Source organism: Agrilus planipennis, unplaced genomic scaffold (genome assembly GCF_000699045.2).
Source record: "Agrilus planipennis isolate EAB-ADULT unplaced genomic scaffold, Apla_2.0 scaffold270, whole genome shotgun sequence".
Lineage (NCBI taxonomy): Eukaryota > Metazoa > Arthropoda > Insecta > Coleoptera > Buprestidae > Agrilus > Agrilus planipennis.
The window spans coordinates 93,276-115,124 of record NW_020439001.1 but is presented as its reverse complement, the minus strand read 5'-3'; the positions used below and the strand labels follow the sequence as shown (position 1 = coordinate 115,124).

General features: G+C 33.8%; 4 protein-coding genes across 6 annotated transcripts in view; 2 read left to right on the top strand and 2 right to left on the bottom strand.

Moving 5' to 3' along the window:
- Nucleotides 1–4,835, bottom strand: part of LOC108741375 (zinc finger protein 40) — a 59,112-nt gene extending 54,277 nt beyond the window's left edge. For both annotated transcript variants that reach the window (XM_025975890.1, XM_025975891.1), the window contains exon 1: nt 2,809–4,835. The gene's annotated coding sequence lies outside the window, so the exon portion shown is untranslated. The remainder of the gene's footprint in view (nt 1–2,808) is intronic.
- A 98-nt stretch (nt 4,836–4,933) lies between these two features.
- Nucleotides 4,934–6,553, bottom strand: LOC108741377 (transmembrane protein 50B). Of its 2 annotated transcripts, none has more exons than XM_018476179.2 (5): nt 6,462–6,553; nt 5,935–6,228; nt 5,751–5,882; nt 5,552–5,687; nt 4,934–5,368 (listed from the first exon to the last, which is right to left on the bottom strand). In XM_018476179.2, the coding sequence occupies exons 2-5, from the start codon at nt 6,031–6,033 to the stop codon at nt 5,265–5,267; spliced, it is 471 nt and encodes a 156-aa protein (XP_018331681.1). In that variant the 5' UTR covers nt 6,034–6,228; nt 6,462–6,553; the 3' UTR covers nt 4,934–5,264. The 2 variants fall into 2 exon arrangements, with proteins under 2 accessions (XP_018331681.1, XP_018331682.1); XM_018476180.1 differs by having other exon boundaries at nt 5,935–6,214; nt 6,462–6,552.
- Nucleotides 6,554–6,700: 147 nt separating this feature from the next.
- On the top strand, nt 6,701–10,828 carry LOC108741376 (BTB/POZ domain-containing protein 9). The gene is made up of 13 exons (XM_018476178.2): nt 6,701–6,788; nt 6,856–6,904; nt 7,011–7,181; nt 7,236–7,304; nt 7,358–7,424; nt 7,483–7,739; nt 8,560–8,821; nt 8,900–9,119; nt 9,364–9,523; nt 9,584–9,711; nt 9,864–9,967; nt 10,025–10,239; nt 10,328–10,828. Exons 3-13 carry the CDS (start codon nt 7,011–7,013, stop codon nt 10,511–10,513), a joined length of 1,839 nt encoding a protein of 612 aa, XP_018331680.1. The 5' UTR covers nt 6,701–6,788; nt 6,856–6,904; the 3' UTR covers nt 10,514–10,828.
- A 469-nt stretch (nt 10,829–11,297) lies between these two features.
- Nucleotides 11,298–14,782, top strand: LOC108741396 (ribonucleoside-diphosphate reductase large subunit). The gene is made up of 4 exons (XM_018476206.1): nt 11,298–11,512; nt 11,881–11,969; nt 12,027–12,204; nt 12,479–14,782. Exons 1-4 carry the CDS (start codon nt 11,467–11,469, stop codon nt 14,620–14,622), a joined length of 2,457 nt encoding a protein of 818 aa, XP_018331708.1. The 5' UTR covers nt 11,298–11,466; the 3' UTR covers nt 14,623–14,782.
- The last annotated feature ends 7,067 nt before the right edge of the window (nt 14,783–21,849 follow it).

The following is a 21,849-nucleotide window of genomic DNA, read 5'->3' as shown; positions in this document are numbered from 1 at the left end:
GTTACAGTAGCAACTCCAACAATATTTATTCATTTTTAATTTATATAGAAACTAAAACTAACAATAATCTATTCGTATCTACAACTCCACAAATACATTGCATGTTTGTGTGTATTATGCGAATACAAAATACAAACAAGGTTAAAATATGAAAACTCAAAGTCCATCACTTACTTTCATACACAAATAATGTATTTACGAATGGTGTGTTGGTGTAAGAAAAGAGATTAAAAATACACGCAAATGTACAAACAATATTGTGAAGGAACGTATGTGCAATGTGTCGAACTAATTATTTGGATAATTAATTGTACATTCTTATATTTTAATTAAGAAGACCATCATCTATGTAATTATACTAGCATCAAAAGAAAAGTTGGAAGAGATTGAAATGAAGAGGTATCAGAAAGAACAGGAGAACGGATATACAATTCAGCAATATACCAGTCATTGTAGTAGGTCAGTATATCACTGTGGAACAGTTTTTAGAATGATGTGATGATATGATACTTATTGGGACGAAACCCTTGGTTTCATAGAAGGCAAGGACCTAAATAATACATGCGAATGTCTTCTCTCATGTGACAGGGAAGTCAACAGCAAGAAATAAACGCAATAGGTTGGTAAAACACTTCTCAGACATGAAGGGTTAGTTGAAGAAATGTTAGAAGTAGAAACAGGAGTTAAAGGGGATGGAGGTAGACTTAGATTACATTATTAATAATAGTTTCGCATGTAGAAAGGAAGAAATGGAGATTACGTCTTCAGGCTGAAAAAGACATGATGATGATGATGATGACATAATACTCATCATAAGGTTGTTAGTCCTAACATTGGTTGGACACGCACCTCCACCCTTTCTTATCCTAAGCTAATCTTCGCATTTCCCTAAAACTAGAACATCCCACATCCTTAACTATTTGTGAACAGTAATCTAATCTAGGTTTACATCTATTCTTCTTACAATTAGCTCCTGTTTCTGCTTCTAATATAATGCACATATACAATAAATTAACAAGGACAATCAGATACGAACTGGGAAAACGCAACAGAAAAACTCCAAATAGGTAGGTAGGTAGGTCTAAAAATATAAAGAAACCTTACCAGAATTATTAATTCAGAGAAAACAAAATGAAAAGAAAAAGTTACGTTAGAATCAACGTAAATTTCATCGGAATTGATAATAACGAAACAAGAGCAAAGAAAAAAGAAATGTAGATTGTATAGAAAAAAAAAAAGATGAAACAATGAAGCAAGACTTTACTAATAGAGCAACTAGTTGATTTTCCTCTTATAGTTTATGTTTTTTTGTAAGTAAAGTCGAGCGACTTAGGTTGTATCCAATTAAACGCACTAAACTTGCTCTAAGTACAATTGTTTAGTGATAATCATATAACAAAAAATGATTTATAACTTACGAACTTCTAGGTTTTTACAATAATTTTTTTTTTAATGTGTAGGAATAAAATACAAAACCCTAATTCGAATTGGACGTTGCTTGCGTATAATAAAATTAATTAAATCGTAATGAAAATAAGTTTTATCCTTGTTTATTACTTATGTACAAGTGTTTTACTGAACTATATAAATACAAACCTATCACATGATATATTATGGCCAATAAAGAAAATATAAACAAAATCAATGTTTTCAGCTGTTCTTCTGTTTATATGTTTAATGAAATTATACTTCCTACTAATTATTATTTTATATTTAATTATAATGCAGAACAAAGCTCAAAAATGTAAACAAACCGAATTGTTATTATTTTAGGAAGTGTTACGTATTCATTCGGATATTTATGACACTCAGTCTATTTTTTTTGCCAACTATATGACGTTAGGTACCGTACCCTAAGTACTTGTAAAATATAGATTTAATAATGACTAAAAAAATAGTGATAAAACTCGATAAATCAGTTATTATGAAAGTTTGACACAACATGTGTACCTGCACATAATGACTCAGAAATATTCGTTACCTCTACATAATAGGCAGGTACATACATCTATAATATTTAAAGGTAAATTACCTTGTCAATTGGGCATCTATGTATGAGACACCTGTGTGCTAGGTATTTTACATACACTACTTAGTTTATGAGCCCCTGGTATTGAAAGAAAAATAAAACGATACTTAACAGGGGGGATATTTAATCAAAATGTGAATACATGCAATATTATAATTTTAAATACGTATTTCCAAGCGTATGTGGATATATTTAGTTTCATTTTGTTAATAGATGAGTAAAAATAAATTAACAACATTAGGGTCAAATTAGCATTAGGTCGCATTAGCGTGATGTAAAAATTCCGGTATTTTAAATGTGTACATTTTTGGACCTGTTTTCACAGTCTTCAATCGCAATGATACCGCCCACGTAATAAGAATGTGGCATTAAAAACTGCTAAACATGACGTAATGCGTACAGCTCAATTTATTTCGATACTATTGTAGCCAATAATCGAATGGATGCCAGTACGTTAACCAGAAATTGTGAAATATTTACTGGCATGCTAAACTACGAACGTCACACGAACGAGCATTTGTGGACAGACAACAGAGCAGAACCAACAATCCGTGGGCAGGAACGGGGCAGGGGGAACCTGTACTGCGAGACAGACAGCCTATGACGCCAAAGTGATAGTCGTAGCGGCGCCAAAGCGTATAATACAATGCGAAAATATATCTCGCAAGGCTCTGCACCGAGCAAAAACATACATACCACACAGCGTTTACTTACGTTTACTTATTACACCCTGCTGCTTGTTAGACGCAAAAATGAACAATGTTACTCAAAGAACTTACCCGGTTGAGACTTTGCATCCACCGCCTGTTCTTCCAACTCTATTGTTTACATTATTGTGACTGGAAAATATTTGGCACTGGTTCGCGGACTTTGTTGATTATTCCTTAAAGCACAGCGGCTCAAGCACATGAATCGCGGAAAATCCCCGTTTTGGCACTAAATTTTTTATGTGGCACCGTCACGCATACTACATAATATTATTCGTTCACTGTCTCTTTGTAAATATTTAAGAGAGGAGATAAACGTCGTCAAAACTGCGCGTACACGATACCACTCAAACACGATATGCTCGCTCCCAAGGCGCCATGTTTACGCCAGTTCTCTCTCTCTCTTCGACATTACACCAGTGACTAAGGCATTGAGTCGAAGCAATTTCAGTCAAGTTCTAGTAACACGCGTATCTTTTCCGTTCGTTTCGTCTGTCTCTCTTTGGCCCGTTGCGCGACCCTGTTTATTGTTGTGGGCCGTTTTTCGAAATCTTTCAAACCTGTTTTATATTTATCTCTGTCGATAGTTGGATTTGCGGTAGATTTGTGCGTGATGCTTTCTCATTCTAACATACTATTCTTGCTAGTGCGGAGATGTATTTACGTTCCAACAGTGAGCAGAGGAAATAAAATAAATTCGCTCAACGAAAAACACAGTTAACGTAGCGCGTTGCAGTCACGCCACTCCGCAATTCTCTTTATTTTCTACTTTAACTGACGTCAATTTCTCTGCTTATTTCATACCTCCTATAACCTTTGACTCGTTACATACAACATACAATGAAAAGATTAAATTTCAAATCAAGATGCAAATAACTAAAGACATAAAACAAGATGCGTTTACTTTAAGCCTTAGTAAATGTCGTAAATTTTCAGTAGTTGTTTGAGTAATGACGTTTAAAATCTGCCTAGTGTCGGAAAATAAAAAATGTGGCAGTGTCGGGTGATACTTGTACACACCCATGTACCTACAGTATTAGAAAGCGAAAATGCAAACGTGTTTACTGTACGACCTTTAATTGGTCTTCAAAAAGCAATTAGCATCGGCCGCTGTAAAAAGTACCGAACGCCAACTCAGCGCAGTGACGTGTGTTGTTTGCAACTTCGTTTTGATTTTTAATTATCAGCATTAATCGGCGACAATCGTGTTATCATCATCACGGTCTAAATTTAAACGAGGGAGTGGGAAGGGGGTGGGAGAGGCGAGAGGAACAGGGAGAGAGAGAGAGAAAGAGATGAACACAGCATGCATAAATATACGCATGTGTACGTTGTGATGAATGCTAATGTCTGTATCTTTAAATACAAAACCAGTAGTGGATGTATATATGCATTATAATCGTTTAATTCTCGGAACTGTGGATTATCCTTTGTATTACCAACGTATTTCTTGTTGGTCGAGAGATTGTCCGGAGTTCTGTCATGGAAATAGTCACTGCCGTCAATCCTTGAGCTCAATGCGTGGGTTTCGCTAACGCTCGGAATCTCCTCAGCACAGTGCGTTTCTCCGTTGCCGGTGATACGTCCTTGTTTTGCATAACAGGTTATAGTTCCATCTTGCTCTTGGAATCTCCCGCGTGTCTTTGTTGGATTTCGTTTTTCGCCTGCGGTAATCATGAATGAAAAAGACGACGGTTCGGTCGGTTAGGTTTATTGACGTGATTTCCTGGCCTTCCCTAGTTTTTGAGCACACATAGTTGTATATATGTATAAACCATACAACATTTATATGTAGATACCGAAAAAGTCACGTTTAATTTGTGGCTTTTATCTGTTAATATGAATTCCCACTATTTAAAAGCTTTAATTCTACTGTTAATATTTGTATTTATATTTTAAACATCGTTTTATCTTTTCGATCAAATTTTATTGGTTTTGGGTATTCCTTGGACGTTTAGTCTTTATCTCCAATAAAAATTATCACGATAATCCTATTTAATACCTAACAAGTTTTCTTACACGCAGACGACAACGCCAGCTTTAATGATCGCAACATTAAGCAAACAACGCTGTACGCGGGACGAAGTATCTACTTCTGCTTCAACGTAAAATCATAAGCGACAGCCGCGTATAATTTGCGAGAACGAGGTTGCGGGAATTATCCATAAAATGTGCAAATGAAAGGCTTAAAAACAAATGTAGGGAAATTTTTTAATTGGTTTACACATTATAGATACATTCATAAATAACTAAATCATAACACTACTCAAGTATTAAAAATTATACACATACTATATAAATTGTTATCTTAATACAATATTAAAACCTAAAAGAGTTAGGCACATTAAATCAGTTTACTTTTAATACAGTAAATATTTACATAAGCATAGAAAAATGCAAATGCTATCCAAGATTAAGGAAACAATTTCTATGCCTTTTGTGTGTAAATAAAACAAAAAAAATTGCAATCATGATTAGTTCAGAAAAGATCAATTTCAGATTAACACAGCAGCGACTCAGACTATACATTAATAAGTATCTTCAGTTCTCCCAAATTTAAAAACTAGCGAAGATACGAAAATTAATGCATTTTGCATGAATAAAGCGACTCCAGGCCACTGAGATGCTTCTTCTGAAAAATAATTCAATTAAAGGATTGATGACCATTAATTCATTTAAAAAGGGTAACTTGAAGTAGAGGATTGGGGACAATTTCTGGGGGCGTTACAAATGGAATTTTTAGATTTGTTTTATTGACTTCTATCTATTATTCCCCTATAAAATACAAAATAATGAATAGAAAAAATAAACTTACTTGCTCCTACAAAGTCGGCAAAAAGAATCCAACATGCTGCAATTACTGATGCAAATCCCATAACAAAACCAAGAAAGAGCCATATCCTAGCTCCACGGGATCCTAAACATCCTGCATCATATGAGTCCCCTCGTACCTTAAATTGCACACTTCTTTTTATTATAAGTACTTGATTATTTAATTAATGTTACTCAAATACCTGAGCATTGGTTACAGAATTGACCATAACTAATGACAGTGTGCCAACAACACCACACATGTGGTATCCTGCTGCTACAGTACCAGGATAAACACTAGCAGCATCAATAATCATCCACCAGCCCATAAAAAACTGCCAAAGACAAAAATTATTTATTTCTAAATCTACACAAAATGCTACATACCAATAAACCAGATAATATTGAAACTGTTGAATTTCTACGAGCCTCCCCTTCAAACCAAATACATGGTGGGATATTTAAATTTTCCAATAAATTTGCCATTTCATCAATAAATGTTACATGTAGTTTTATATACTTATGTTGCAAGTACTCCAATCAATCACTGTTATTTCAAGGATACTCCTATATAAATTGTTTAACTTCTCATAGTCAGTTAAGTATATGTACAGGGCTTTTATCTACCTGACTTCAATTCTATTTTTTTAATATTTCGAACGGTTACCTACAAACCAATACCTACAATATAAATTCAAACACAGTAATTCTTGTTTGACAATCAGGGTTTGAGAGATTATTGGGTAATTCTCATGGAGGTTATGTTATTGTTGAAAATCTTCATTTAAGTGTTAGTATCAGTGAAGTTTTTATTAAGAATTTATTTATAATATGTAAATATATCCCAGAAAGGTTAGTGATTATTAAGGGTTTTAGAAAATCTTAAACTTAATGAAATAATAATTTAACACTACCTTTTCTTCTTAAGAACATTAACAGGTGATTAACGCCACATTAACTCATTGGCTGTAAGTTGTGTTGACTACTCACAACTCTAGCCTCTAGCCATAGATAATAGATCTACAAAAGGTAAGGCCTCTAGCTGATCATAAACTTTTACCCGTCACTGTTGTTGTCGTTAGTTCGTTAGATGATCGTTAGTGGTCGTTAGGTTAGGCCATCGTTAGGCAGTGAGTTTGCAACGTACTAACCTGAACTTGTAACAGTCTATCCTTATCTATGAACTTATGTTTACTGTAGTTTACTGTTTGCAAGTTAGGTTTTAGGATGATGTAAACAAGGTCGTTAATGTTAAAAATTAATAATGTTTTAAATAATAAATAAATGATATTATTGTTCCTATTATAGGCTTCTCGTTTTTTAATAAGTCTATTAAGAGATCGCAATAAGAAACAAGGTAAATTGTCACGGTGACGTTTTCAAAGGCTGTAAATTAACAAAATTAAAGCATGAGTTTATCAAAGTTTTGTGTGCCGAACATGGACTCACAGTTTTATTTTCAGATGAGTAGTAGCCATCAATATTTAAAGTCGAACAGTCCAAGTATTTCAACAAGATTAGGTGATATAGAGCATCTCTCGCAGTTTTCAGAGAATTTGTCTTCATTATGCATGAACCAAGAGTATTCAGATGTAACACTGATTGTTGAAGGACAGCGTTTGTATGCACATAAGGTTTATAAAAGTTATGATGCAAAATTACAGTGATACTCATGTTTATAATTGTAGGTGATTTTAGCTGCTCGAAGTGAATATTTTAGAGCTTTACTTTATGGGGGTATGAAGGAATCAAACCAGGTATGTAATTAATATCCTTTTGTGCTCTATTATTTATTTATATGATTTACTAGGCTGAAATTGAGTTACCAGATGCACCACTGAAAGCTTTTAAGACACTTTTAAAGTATATCTATTCTGGTAAGTGACAAATAGTATAAACAATATTAACTTTTAGTAATTTTTCACTGAATTATAGGTCATATGTTTTTGTTAACAACAAGAGAAGATGTTATTTTGGATACATTAGGTCTGGCTCATCAATATGGTTTTCAAGAACTTGAAACTGCGATATCAAATCTTTTGAGACAACTTTTAGCTCTTAAAAATGTTTGTGCAATCCTTGACACAGCTCGTCTTTATGGCTTAGATCAGCTTGTAAAGGTCTGTCATACTTTTTTGGATCAAAATGCATCTGAAATTCTTGTTCATGAATCTTTTGCACAGTTATCCCAGGTATGTTTCAGTATTATATGTTTATTGACTATTAGAAAATAATGTTTTGTTTCAAAATTGAGTGGTAATTGTTGTCAAATAAATAAAAGACAATTATCTGTATGCAGGGTGTTTATTCTACAAAAGAATGTATGGATTCCTCACAGAAGAAGCAAAGTTAGACAGCATCATCAGATAATTACAAAATTTTCTAAAAAAGATAATTTTCAAAATACGGGTCATTTTTAAGATTGTCTTTACATTTTTTTTATTAGTGGTTATTGATAAAAGTTGTATAGAACTTTTCATAGGATTTTTAACTTCAAGTTTAATTTAAGATGAAAGTGTTAGATTAATCATAAGCCCGAATTAACATTTTATTAAATGGAAATCATAGCAGACCATTACTGAATATTAATTTCCAGAACATAAGCTTTCCAAAAATATATAGTTTACCTATATCATTTTCAGAAATAGACATAAAAAATGTAAAAAGCTGTGTTTTAATGCATAAATAAAATAGTTTGTATGTGGATTTATTAAAATACCTTTAAACACGACTGTCTAATTGCCAAAGGCAATTTTCAAAAACATGTATATGGAAGAATAATAATCGAAATTGAAAAAGCGAGATTTCGAACAAGATACTGTTGTTTTCGAGTTTAGAGTAATACAATATGTATGTGGTATTTGTTGAAAAAGTAAAAAAAGAATGGATGCAGAACCACAAAAATAACCAGCCTATACGTATACTTTTAAAAAATGAATTGTCTTTATGCTCGACTTTCTGAAACATTAATTAAATGTAAAAATTATACAACATATGAGAAACAAATTTTAGGCATCGCTGGTAGAGCTACTAAAAAGAGATTCATTTTTTGCGCCAGAAGTGGAAATTTTCAGAGGTGTAGCAGCTTGGTATAAAGCAAATGAGGACAAGGATGATCTAGTTATGAGTTGTGTACGATTACCTTTGATGACAGTATCTGATTTATTATCTGTAGTCAGGCCCGCAAGTTTGGTCAAGCCTGATACATTGCTTGATGCAATTGCTGAGCGGACCAACGCTCGTCTAAGCAGTCTGCAACACAGAGGACAACTATGTAATTATATTTTTATTGAGTTTTTGATCATCTTTTTAACATATTTATATTTAATGCCTTGGGGATGAAATGGTTTAGTGCTGGACGAAAATGTGGCATCACCAAGATTGGGGTCAAAAGTAGTCCTTGGGGAACTGATGGAGGCCTTATTAGATGGTGATCATTCTAATTATGATATGGAGAGAGGATATACAAGACACGCCATAAATGGACCTGGAGATCAAGGAATTGTCGTTAAACTAGGAACGCCGTCCATCATAAATCACATAAGAATGCTTTTATGGGATCGTGACTTAAGGTAATTTTTTTTTAATGAAAGATGTTTGTTTTCAACACTATTAAAATTTAAAATGTATTAATAAATTTCATCTTTTGAAAGACTTAAAAAAAATCGATAATTATTTCCTTTAAAATATCCTATTGGAAAAATTAATCTATGTAGTTTTGTTTTAAATATAAAGTGTTTGGTTTAACTGATTACATATATTTAATCTACTTCATTACTATTTATAATACAGTTAAGTTTTATGCAATATTTCTAGATCATATTCATATTATATTGAAGTGTCAATAGAACAGAAAGATTGGGTTCGTGTTGTTGATTATGGTCACTTCTCATGCCGTTCATGGCAGTATTTATACTTTGAAAATCGAGTGGTACAATATATTCGAATTGTTGGGACACACAATACTGTCAACAAGGTAAATATAGTAATTCAAGGCAAATATGGACAAACACCTTGTATATGAACTGTTTTATAGGTATTTCACCTAGTAGCGTTTGAAGCAATGTGTAAAGTAAAAATTCCTCGAATGGTAAATGATATGATTGTACCTCAATACAATGTCGCAACACAGGAATGCAGTGCGTCAGTAATTGAAGGTGTGAGGTAAGATTTTATTTATTGTTTTTCATTTCAAATTCTATGATTCTATGACTTTATTTTTGTGGCTTTATTTTCACTTTAAAATTAAAATAATATACATATGATTGTATGTGAAAATTAATATTGTATTATTGTTATTAATTAAAAAAAATTAGTCGATCCCGAAATGCACTTTTAAACGGAGACACCAAGCATTATGATTGGGATTCGGGTTACACTTGTCACCAATTAGGTTCTGGCTCTATATTAATTCAACTAGGTGAGTTATTGAGAAAGTTAATTTTTGTTTTGAGATCTTAAACCGTTCTTTTATCAGGCCAACCGTATATTATTTCAAGTTTACGACTTCTTTTGTGGGATTGCGATGATCGCAGTTATAGTTATTATATTGAAACATCTGTAAACATATGGGATTGGGAAATAGTGGTTGATAAAACTCGAGAATCTTGCAAATCTTGGCAGGTTATTCGATTCCCTCCGAGACCGGTTGTTTTTATTCGTATCGTGGGGACCCACAATACTGCGAACGAGGTAAATTTTATTTACATTAACTTTATAAACAGGTTTATGTGTAGCTATAAATTCAGTGGGTAGTTTTTGATATGGGTTTATGCTTTAGGTGTTTCATTGTGTTCATTTCGAGTGTCCATCATGCGACAAAGATGACGTAAACAAGTGGTCGCCTGCTTCTAAGAAAAGTTCGGTTGAAACGGTGCCTTCAACGTCAACCGAAACTGTTCAGCCTACGGAAACGGCAACAGAAGCCGAAGAGTTAACTTTGGACTCCCCCGAAAGTAATGATTGAGTACTACTACCTGCTACGGTTTATTTAATCGGGTTTTTTATATGTGATACTGAATGTTACAATCAACTCGTAATATTTTTTGCTTTTTATAAGAAGGGCACTTTTCATCTTCATTTTCGTACATTTCATGAGTAGATGTAATATTCTAATAGTTATTAATGTCATGTTTTTATGATTCATGTTTTTTAAATATATTGGAGAAATACTATTAAAAAAATCTCTTTTGGATATAATAATTAACCAATTGAAAGTCAGAAGATTTGTAACAAATGAAATCAACGTAAATAAATACAAAATAGTTTTGTTTTTGCATAATAGACACAAAGATTTTGACTTTTCTTAAACAAAAATTGCCTACAAAGCTCTTTATAAGCGTGTCCTGTATACGGAAAATGGTTCGGGAATTGGCAATTGCTGATTACGGGTAAAATTAATACGTTATAATATAATTAAACAATTCAGAATATAATACTTCTGATTATAGAGAATAAATATTTTGCACAAATTAAACATACAGCCTGAGCCTTATTGAAAATTCAGGGAATACCCTGCAAAAAAGATCTATGATTTAGATCCACAGATTCAGTTAGGTTAGATTAAAATCATGTGGAGACTCCGTAAACTATTTTAAAAGAAATAATAAACGAAACTTTTGTTACCTATTGTCAGAATTGGAATTAATTGAATTCTTAAATTGAATTAAATTCAATTATAATTTTTCTTTCGACTAAGCTTCTAGTTCAATTGATTTAAAATTTGTCGCTTTTGAACAGGATTGCGTTTATCTATGGATTACGCCACTGGTAACACAGCAGTTAAGAAACCGTTACGCATAACCTGAAAAATTAAGGTAGCCGCCAAATTCCATATCTTTTAAAGGGCTTGAGTGGCTTAAGTATTTTTTAAATTGTATTTGTGATAGTACATGCAGGAGAAATTAAGCAATAAACAAAATGAATAGGAGAAAGGACCACAAGAGAAACTACGTGATCAAGAGAGGTATAGTACAATTTTAAATTATTAGATATGAAGTGATCCATGTAGTTTTTAATGGAAATATTTGTAGGGTTATTTAAAATGTGCTTATATTGTATTTCTTTAATTCATGTATATGTTAAATGTACTACTCAAGTGAGACCTCATGGAATGAAAATGTTGCACCATTATACTTTTTGTGTAGCAGTAAAGAGATTTCATAAAACACCTAAATATAGTAACAGAGATTCATTATTTTAACAGAAAACTTGATTATATGTAGCAGCAGCCTCTAATGGTTTATACATTAATTTTAATTGCATTAAGTAATCTAAATATGATTTTGCAATTGCTTAAAATTCAGTGTGTTTTAACATAATAATCATCTGCAGATGGAAGGGAAGAGGAAGTCCATTTGGACAAGATTACTTCAAGGATTCAAAAACTATGCTATGGGTTGAATATGGATTTTGTAGATCCAGTAAATATATTATAAGAGAATAATTGTTTCATTTCTATTAACAATTCTTATATATAGGTCTCAATTACTTTAAAAGTTATAAGTGGCTTATATCCTGGAGTTACTACTGTTGAATTGGATACCCTAGCTGCAGAAACTGCAGCAACAATGACTACTAACCATCCTGATTATGCGATATTAGCAGCACGTATTGCTATGTCTAACCTCCATAAGGAAACGAAGAAACAGTTCAGTGGTAAGAAAAGAGTTTTAAAATTATAGTTCAAAGTAACATCACAGTTATAGGCTTTTGGGTGGCATTTCTTCCTCACAGAATAAACTTATCATTTTGTACATTGTAATAGGTTTCCTGATTTGTGATAAATACTGCTGAATTTTAAAAATGTTGCCTGAAATTTAAGCTTCTTCTAGATTGTAATAGAAAATTAGTCATCAGGATAGTCTTTCACGTTTCTTGAGTAATATGTTGAGTAATAAAAATTTAAGATATGCTACTTTTATTATTATAGATGTCATCGAAACTCTTTATAAAGCTAAGAATGAACAAACTGGCAGTTTTACTCCTTTGATATCAAAAGAAATTTATGAAATAATAATGGAGAATGCAGAACAACTGAATTCCGTTATCGTCTATGATCGCGATTTTTCCTACAATTATTTTGGTTTTAAAACTTTAGAACGTTCGTATCTCTTGAAAGTCAACGGAAAAATCGTCGAAAGACCTCAACACATGCTTATGCGAGTTGCTGTGGGCATTCACTATAAAGATATAGATGCCGCAATAGAAACGTACAATTTAATGTCAGATCGATTTTTCACACATGCAAGTCCTACTCTGTTCTCAGCTGGGACCACAAGACCTCAGCTTTCATCGTGTTTCTTGGTAGCAATGCCTGATGATAGCATTGAAGGCATTTGTAAATGTTTGACTACAAGTGCTCTCATTTCTAAATCGGCAGGTGGTTTGGGCATAAGCGTGCACAATATACGTGCTAAAGGTAGTTTCATAGCAGGCACCAACGGCACTTCGAACGGTTTAGTTCCTATGCTTCGTGTTTTTAATAATTTAGCCAGATATGTAGATCAAGGAGGTAACAAGAGACCTGGTGCTTTTGCTATCTATCTTGAACCATGGCATGCAGACATATTTGAATTTTTAAATTTGAAAAAAAATACAGGAAAAGAAGAGATGAGAGCAAGAGATTTGTTTTATGCCCTATGGATACCAGATTTGTTTATGAAAAGAGTTGAACAAAATGGGCACTGGTCACTGATGTGTCCTCATCAATGTCCCGGACTTTACGATAATTGGGGAGAAAAGTTTGAACAGTTGTATGAAAAGTATGAAGCAGAAGGTAAATACATTTCTCAAGTACCTGCTCAGAAATTGTGGCATGCTATAATTGTTTCTCAAGTCGAAACTGGGACTCCTTTCATGCTATATAAAGATGCATGCAACAGAAAAAGCAATCAACAAAACTTAGGAACAATTAGAAGCAGCAATTTATGCACAGAAATTGTTGAATATACTTCCCCTGACGAAGTTGCGGTCTGTAATTTGGCATCGCTTGCAGTGAATATGTTTGTAACGCCCGATAGAAAATCCTACGATTTTAAGAAGTTAAAAGAAATCACCAAAGTTGTTACGAAAAACCTAAACAAAATTATCGACGTTAATTATTATCCCGTACCAGAGGCCAAAACCTCAAATGTGAGGCACAGACCGATTGGAATCGGTGTACAAGGTTTAGCCGATGCTTTTATTTTACTTCGTATAGCTTATGACAGCCCTGAAGCTGCGAAACTTAATCAACAAATTTTCGAAACTTTGTATTACGGTGCACTTGAAGCAAGCTGTGAAATCGCAGAGAAAGATGGTCCTTATTCCACTTATGAAGGTAGTCCTGTAAGCAAGGGGATTTTACAGTATGATATGTGGAATAAAACTCCCACAGACTTGTGGGATTGGGGTGCTTTGAAAGCGAAAATTGCTAAGTACGGTATTAGAAATTCATTACTTCTTGCCCCAATGCCTACCGCTTCAACAGCCCAAATTTTGGGTAATAATGAATCTGTAGAACCATACACTTCGAATCTATATACAAGACGCGTTTTATCTGGAGAATTTTTCGTTGTCAACCATCATTTGCTTAGAGATTTGACTGAGTTAGGACTGTGGGATGACGTGATGAAAAACCAGGTTCTTGCCAATTGTGGCTCAATTCAAAATATTCCAGGAATTCCCGATGATATGAAAAAGATATATAAAACTGTGTGGGAAATTTCACAGAAAGTAATTTTAAACATGGCGGCAGATCGTGGAGCCTTTATTGACCAGAGCCAGTCTTTAAATATTCATATTGAAAAGCCAAACTATCAAGTAATGTCGTCCATTCATTTTTATGGATGGAAGAAGGGCTTGAAAACTGGTATGTATTATTTAAGAACAAAACCTGCTGCTAAACCGCAACAAGTCACTGTTGATAAGAGTATATTATTGGTGGGAAATACTATGCAGAATGGAAATGTGGCCAATGGAAACGAATCAAATGGGTATGTTAAGGAAGAAGTATATGAAGATGCAGATACAAGAGAAGCTGCTTTAATTTGCAGTTTAAATAATCCAGAAAATTGTGATATGTGTGGAGCTTAATATTTAAATCACAATAATCAAATACTATCTGTTCTCAAATAAGTAGAAATAACTTGAAAATTTGATTTTTGTATGTCAAAGAAAATATGACCACTGTAGTTTTAGTTTATTACATATGTAAGATTTACATGCTGTTTTCAATAGTTATACAAATGTATTCTAATCGTAATTGAAATTGTATATAAATAAATTAAGTTTTATAATCAATGCATATTTTTATTAAAATAATCAGAAATTGCTTTCCAACCAATTTATACGTCGTGTATAAAATATATTTTTTTACGTGCAAAAGCTGAAGAAATTTGCATAATGAGCATTAACAAACTAGCAAAATTATGATGTAGTTTCAATAGAAAAGAGCATTTGTTCGCTAAATTACTGCAAGTATTAATTTCAGTACTTATAGGAAATATTCGTATTTTTGTATGCTTACACCTTCACTTCTTTGTACGGTTGGTTGTCTAACTGAACTGCCTAAAAAAAATAAAATAAAACGGCGGTATATACCATATAAATTTTAAGTCTTTATTAATGATTAATTTTTTGATCTTTTATACTAAAAATGATTCTTTTAAATAGACTACATTTACTGTAAGACAGCTTTAGTGATGTATACTGAAAAAGTATCATTAATTACTAACGCAAGTTGAATTAAGATAGTTACAGTTATTATATTTGAAGGTCTTTCTGTGATGAAATGAAATAAACCAAATAATAATAAAAACTAAACATTAAAGCAAATGCTATAATTTCTGAATAGTATGTTTCATCGCCCTGTATACCTTGGTTTTGCTTTTACTTTCTGTATATATTTAAAGGAAACATTTTTAAATATTTTGACATAAGTTCTGTTAAATTGCTTCTTAACAATATGACTCCCACTGACCCTGTTTCTCCTCACACTGTTATGTTCTGAATGTTCATTTTAAGGCGTGAAAAATAATTTTTGTTCCTTTACAATCAGGCCAAGGACAAGCGCATGCACCATTCTCAGAAGAAATAGTTCACTAGGGCAATTATGCACCACCATAAACCTATTGTATGCCCAAAACAGTAGCTTATACCTAATAAATACTGCATTTGTATTGCCCTTAAATCTGTAATATTTTACTATGCCTTTAACATATATTTATGACCTTAATAATAGAGAACATTAAAGGCACATTTTACACTGTTCGTATATAGTTTCGAAATATTTGATTATTTCGCTATTACTTAATATACCATTTGTTTTTAATTTAACCCTGTTCAATCATTTTTCTGAAAAGGAAGCACACAAAATTTGAGCTTTGTAAGAACTGTATGAAGAAATGTAATATCATGATGCGTTTGGGCTAGGCATAAAACGAAATAGTGTCCCATTATAGTATGATAGACTAGATAGTCTTTTAGGTGTAATAGAATCATCAAAAAGCGACTAAGTTATTAATTAAGTATTATTCATTTTTCAGTCATCAAAATTTGATCAAAATCCCATGAAATATGTAAACAAAGCACCAGCAGCGCCACAAGTGATGTTAATTGTAACTATTCCATATGTCTAAACAACAATTTAGGCTTATTATGACGATGACGTGCTTAACTTTGGGCAGTTAGGCTTGGAATATGGCAAGTCATTGTTAATCATGGATGTGCTAGGCTTTTGTTCAGTGGAATTGTGGGTAAGTTAAATTTTTGATAGTCGTTTAATTAATACAATTATTTTTATCTATACTTCATTTCTTACGAAGATTTATTCAACCTGTAGGTACTACACATTTTACTGAAAAGTATCCCAAAACGTTTAAAGCATTTTTAACCTAAATGATCATCGCACATTTGGTTATTGATAATCCTGTATGAAATGATGTTGTGCTTAATTTTGGGTAAATTTTCTTTCCTTGTAATAATATTCGTTGAGGTTATTAGCAGATATTCGAATTTGTACGGGCAGAAGGTTCATAATTTTATTGCATCGGTAGCCGAGAAAATTATGAGGCTGTAAAACGAAAGTGCCTCATAAAAATATAAAGTAATTTACACTTGTATGCCTTTCTTGTCCAAAACCGGCCTCTGCAGAACGAATTCTGTGTTGAATTTGGCCGACAGAGATGACCATTCCAATATTTGTCTCGGATTCTAAATAATTTTTTTATTACCGGTACGTTTAGGGCTCGTTATAAAACCGTTCTTAGAAGGTAGGAATTATTTATTGCAGCAATACACCGTACTGATTGCTACGTTTAACTGCATTAACAATGATTATCTATTACCTACCTAAATTGTGTCCGTAACTTTTCCCTGACAGTCACCAATTCGGTAGCTGGAAGACATAATTTGCCATTTGCAACAGTTTCTTTACAAAACAATGAAATTTATATTAGGTATGTATAGACATTCCTAAATGTAAACTGAAATTTACTTTAGTCATTCAAAAAGCGTTAACTTTTATTAAGTGTAGGTAGAGTCAAATGCTAAAAGCCTCAGTTAGATATGTGTAAAAAATATATCTATTGTCTCCTTGAAGATAAAAGTCGAATAATTGATGAAACATTTATTTTCAACTTATTAGGCGAAGAAATCTTTAATTGAAGCTCAAGCCCGAAGCGAAACGTTAGAAAATTGAACAATGAAAGAGTCTTTATCTATTAAGTTTAGAATAAATGCTGCAATTATAAAATAGTCAATGCTGTGAGGAACTCAATGAATTAACTATTAAATATCGATATATTCCTAAATGATTGAAGATTTTTATTTTAAAAGCTACCCTCGCAAGGTATATCATCGGACGATTAGATGAAATCGAGGGATTTCATTTAATTCTTAATGGAATTAGCTAGTATCTGATCAGTTTGGGGTACTATTACACCATATTATTATCCCCGGTTAGGTACTTCTTCAGATATTGTAACGGTCGGGCGTCTCTATACCTTTTACCCAGAAAAAATACTGTTCCCGAAGAATAGAGAAAAATTGTTTTATGTGGTCGTCAATGATATCTGACAGGTATTAAAACATCAACTCGAGCGGAGCCGCGGGTAAAACCTATCATGAAATTTTATACCCGCATTGCCAGGGATATAGAAAAGGATCTAGGGTACCTTTTACCCAGAAAAAATACTGTTCCCGAAGGATAGAAAAAAAATTGTTTTAAGTGGTGGTCAATGATCTTTGACAGGTATTTAAACATCAACTCGAGCGAAGCCGCGGGTAAAACCTATCATGAAATTTTGTGTACGCATTGTCAAGGGTTCAGAAAAGGACGTAGGGTACCTTTTATCTCAAAAAAGGTGATGTTCCGGAAGTTTAGAATGATTAGGTCCATGTGGTCGTCGATGATTTTTGACACGTATTTACCACATCAACTCGAGCGAAGCCGCGGGTAAAACCTATCATGAAATTTTGTGCACGCATTGTCAGGGGTACATAAAAGGACATAGGGTACTTTTTATCCAGAAAAAATATGGTGTTCCGGATGGACAAAATTATTAGTTTTATGTGGTTGTCGATGACCTGTGACACGTATTTACGACATCAACTCGAGCGAAGCTGCGGGTAAAACCTATCATGAAATTTTGTGCACACATTGTCAAAGATACAGAAAAAGACGTAGGGTACCTTTTATCCCAAAAAAGGTGGTGTTCCGGAAGGATAGAATGATTAGGTTTATGTGGTCGTCGACGATTTTTGACACGTATTTACCACATCAACTCGTGCGAAGCCGCGGGTAAAACCTATCATAAAATTTTGTGTACGTGTTGGTGAGGTTATAAAAGAGGACATAGGGTATACCTTTTATCCAGAAAAAAGTTGGTGTTCCGGAAGGACAAAAAGATTAGTTTTATGTGGTTATCGATGAGTTTTGACACGTATTCACGACATCAACGCGAGCGAAGCCTCGGGGGTAAAACCTAGTTTATAATAATTCTATCATTTAGGAAGCATAAAATACCAACATTTAATTGAATGAAATACAGTAATGAGTAATTGTTTTTTGGGGAGACACCTACAACTTAATGAGGGCGCCTCAGGTTAGTGTGGTATCTAGTGATTAATGGCGGTAAACAATAGCGAATCGTGCGACTCTGATAGAGACGTATTGACTCGTTATTTACGTTCCAATAAAGGGAGGCGATCAGTTAATTTAACTCACCGCGGCTGTCGTTGTTGAGCATTGCTGCCGCAGTTAATGTCTGGGCGTTGTTATTGAGCCACGCCACGAGCTGCCTTAGCTCTTTTATTGGGTTGTAAATTTACTTTTTCTTCGTATATTCTTCCACCGCATCTGCTGTCTATGTCTATTATAGTCACCAGCTATCTAATGTAATACCGCACCCAATATTACAATGATAGACTTACTATGTAGGTACATTTGGTACAATTTTTCCAATTTTTACAGGACGTGTTTACGAAAAGAAAACATATTTTTCGTTTTTTATTATGTTCCAATATAATGTCAGATTTTTACTTTTCTTAAATATGGGCTACTTCAGTTTGTCCTCCTCTAGCTCTATTCAGAGCTGGGCGCAGAAACTAACAATATTGATATTAGATAAGTGCGTATTTTCTTGGCTTGCTGGACATGGTCATTGGGATTTTACTAAACAATGAAGAGCCCCCCACGCTTTCAGCAAGACTAACATCGGTCTACTTTTGAAATTCGGATATGGATACTTTGCGAATTACCTGGCGGATACCAATAAGAAACATATTGCGTGAATCTAGGTTTTCATGGTTGGCGCCTTCGGTATTACAAGTGCCTATTTTCTTGGCTTGCTGGCCATGGTCAATGGGATTTTACTAAACAATGAAGAGACCCCAATGAACGCATCGATCTACCTTTGAAATTCGGAAATGGATACTTTACGAATTACCTTGCGGATACCAATAATGGATACTTTGCATGAATGTCTGTAGGTTTTCCCGCCCAGCGTCTTTAGTATAAGTATTTTTCTTGTTAGCCATAGTCGTTAGGATTTCACTCTTGACGCTTCGAAGCGTTTGGAGACAATGAAAAGCCCCGATGAACGTTTCCAACAAGAACAGCAGCGATCTACAATCTACTAAGTGATGATAGTGATGTTGATTCCGGTTTCCCTGCAGTCTTGTTACATACTCCTGAACGAAATCGACCTTTAAATCTCTAGATCACTGAGCCTTTTTCGTGACTCTAAAATCTGCCACCTGGGTTCAGACAAATCCAGCATTGTTCCAATCTAACATTTGCAATGAGTTCTCTATCAGAGAGCTATTGGAATTCTAATGAGCCACTGTATTAATTCTTAAGGAGAACATACTCCTTTTATATATGTATTCATAAGATCGATCCTCTTAGTATTTGTCAAAATCTATTGATCAATTTTCCATATTTGGAGTCAGGAGAAATTTTCAGTAAAACTATTTCATAAAAGTCTACCCTCAATGTACGTGTCTAGGTGTCTACACAGAAAGCTAAAGGTCGTCATGAATTTTTTAATACGAAAAAAAGAAAGTAGTTCATCTGACAATGTTATATCGGAAGGTACTGTCGTGTAGGTGTTCCAGGGCTAGGCATTTGTATGTGTGTTGTAGGTAAATGTCTAGCTAAGGTATGTGTAGATGTGTGTGTTTAAGCCTGTGAGCTACGGCACATGAATATTAATAAAGTCTTGACAGCGTTTCAGCCGAATTTATAAAATGAATCTGTCTGAGCGAGGCAGCCCCGCTATCATGGCTGATAATAGAGCGAGAGTATTTTTATCTGTCGCTTCTCGCTTGCGTTCTATTGGCTTCCATTCCACGATCCCCGCTTCCTCATTGGTCCGTGGAAATTGCTAGGGGAAAAACTCACATTAAACAAGGATCAATTTAAGGAAAGTTCATTCGCGGTAGCTTGCTACTGGGAACGAACGAATTTTCTGCAACGATTTTCCGACGGCAGCTTTTTAATCGACCAAAAATTCAATATTTTTTAACATAAGTTATGTTGTATTCCTATTTGACTCTTATCAGCTATCTTCAAATTTACTCTTTTGGGATTATATACTAGTTTATCCGAAACGCGATAGTATGAATCCAAACTGGATAACTTTGTCTATATTAGGGATGAACTAAAGGAGGTCCTGGTCAGTTCCAACTCCAAATACCAACATACCTCTTGTACTTACTGAATATATTTTGGTCTTTTTTGGGTTTTTATTAAAAAGGACTTCTCGAAATTTAGAAGACTCCCCAGGACCAGAGAACGCGCCGCGGGAGGATCTTCTGCCTCTTCTCATCTTCCCATCATTACTTAACATTATTTGGAGAAAGAAATTAGTAAAATATAAAGAAATGTTTAGGTTTAGGTTAGTTTAGGTTGCTTTTATTTGAAATTCAGAACCTAGTGATAAATTCGGATAAATTATAATAATTTGGCTCATAAGCAAAAGTAGTTTATTCTCAAATGAATGCCGTCTGCAGAAGGGCTTAAGAAGACTGTAAACCTAGGCTTCATAGTTACATGGGTCTTGTAGAGAATCTGGAATGGGGAAAGATATTTGGAACGGATTATTTTCCTCAGGAATATCAGCGCATCTAGGAATTTATTACCGCTATTTATTTGCAGGAACTAGATTACATCATGCATATAAACGCTACCGGAACTAAAATGGAGGCAATTGTTCTCACTCAGCTCCCATAAACGGAAAATTACTTATTTTCCGGAACGCTTATACCCAACGAACTTATTACGGAATAAAAATAAAATATTCATCTTCCGAAAATTACTTTTCTAATTTTGTATCCGATAAATAAAAATGTTGTTACATATTTATAATCAAATTTACGCAGACCTATTATTTAGACATTGCTACCACTTATAACTATTTATATGGTATAGGAGGCAATTATTATCTGTTTTACAGATAGTGCAATGTTCTTTTTCAGTGGTTTCAAAAACAGGTGCATATAGAGCCCAAATATTCGGAGGGTTCTAGAAGATAAAACGATATTATTAAATGTTTCAAAACTTTATCGAGAAACGCGACTAGAATTTTGAGGGGGGTGCAGGTAGAGTCCCTAAGTGGGTAGCCCACTACCTCTTGCGGGCCCCATGAGGTTGCTCCCTAGGGCAAGGAAGGGGCCTATGACGCCTTGTCGCAGTTGCACATCATCAGATATGCCGCATGTGGTCCCCGCGGGGAAAATTTATTGCTACTCCATTAAAAATTTTTGGGAAAATATATTAATAAAAAAAAATACAAAATTGAATGAGAAATATATTTTACC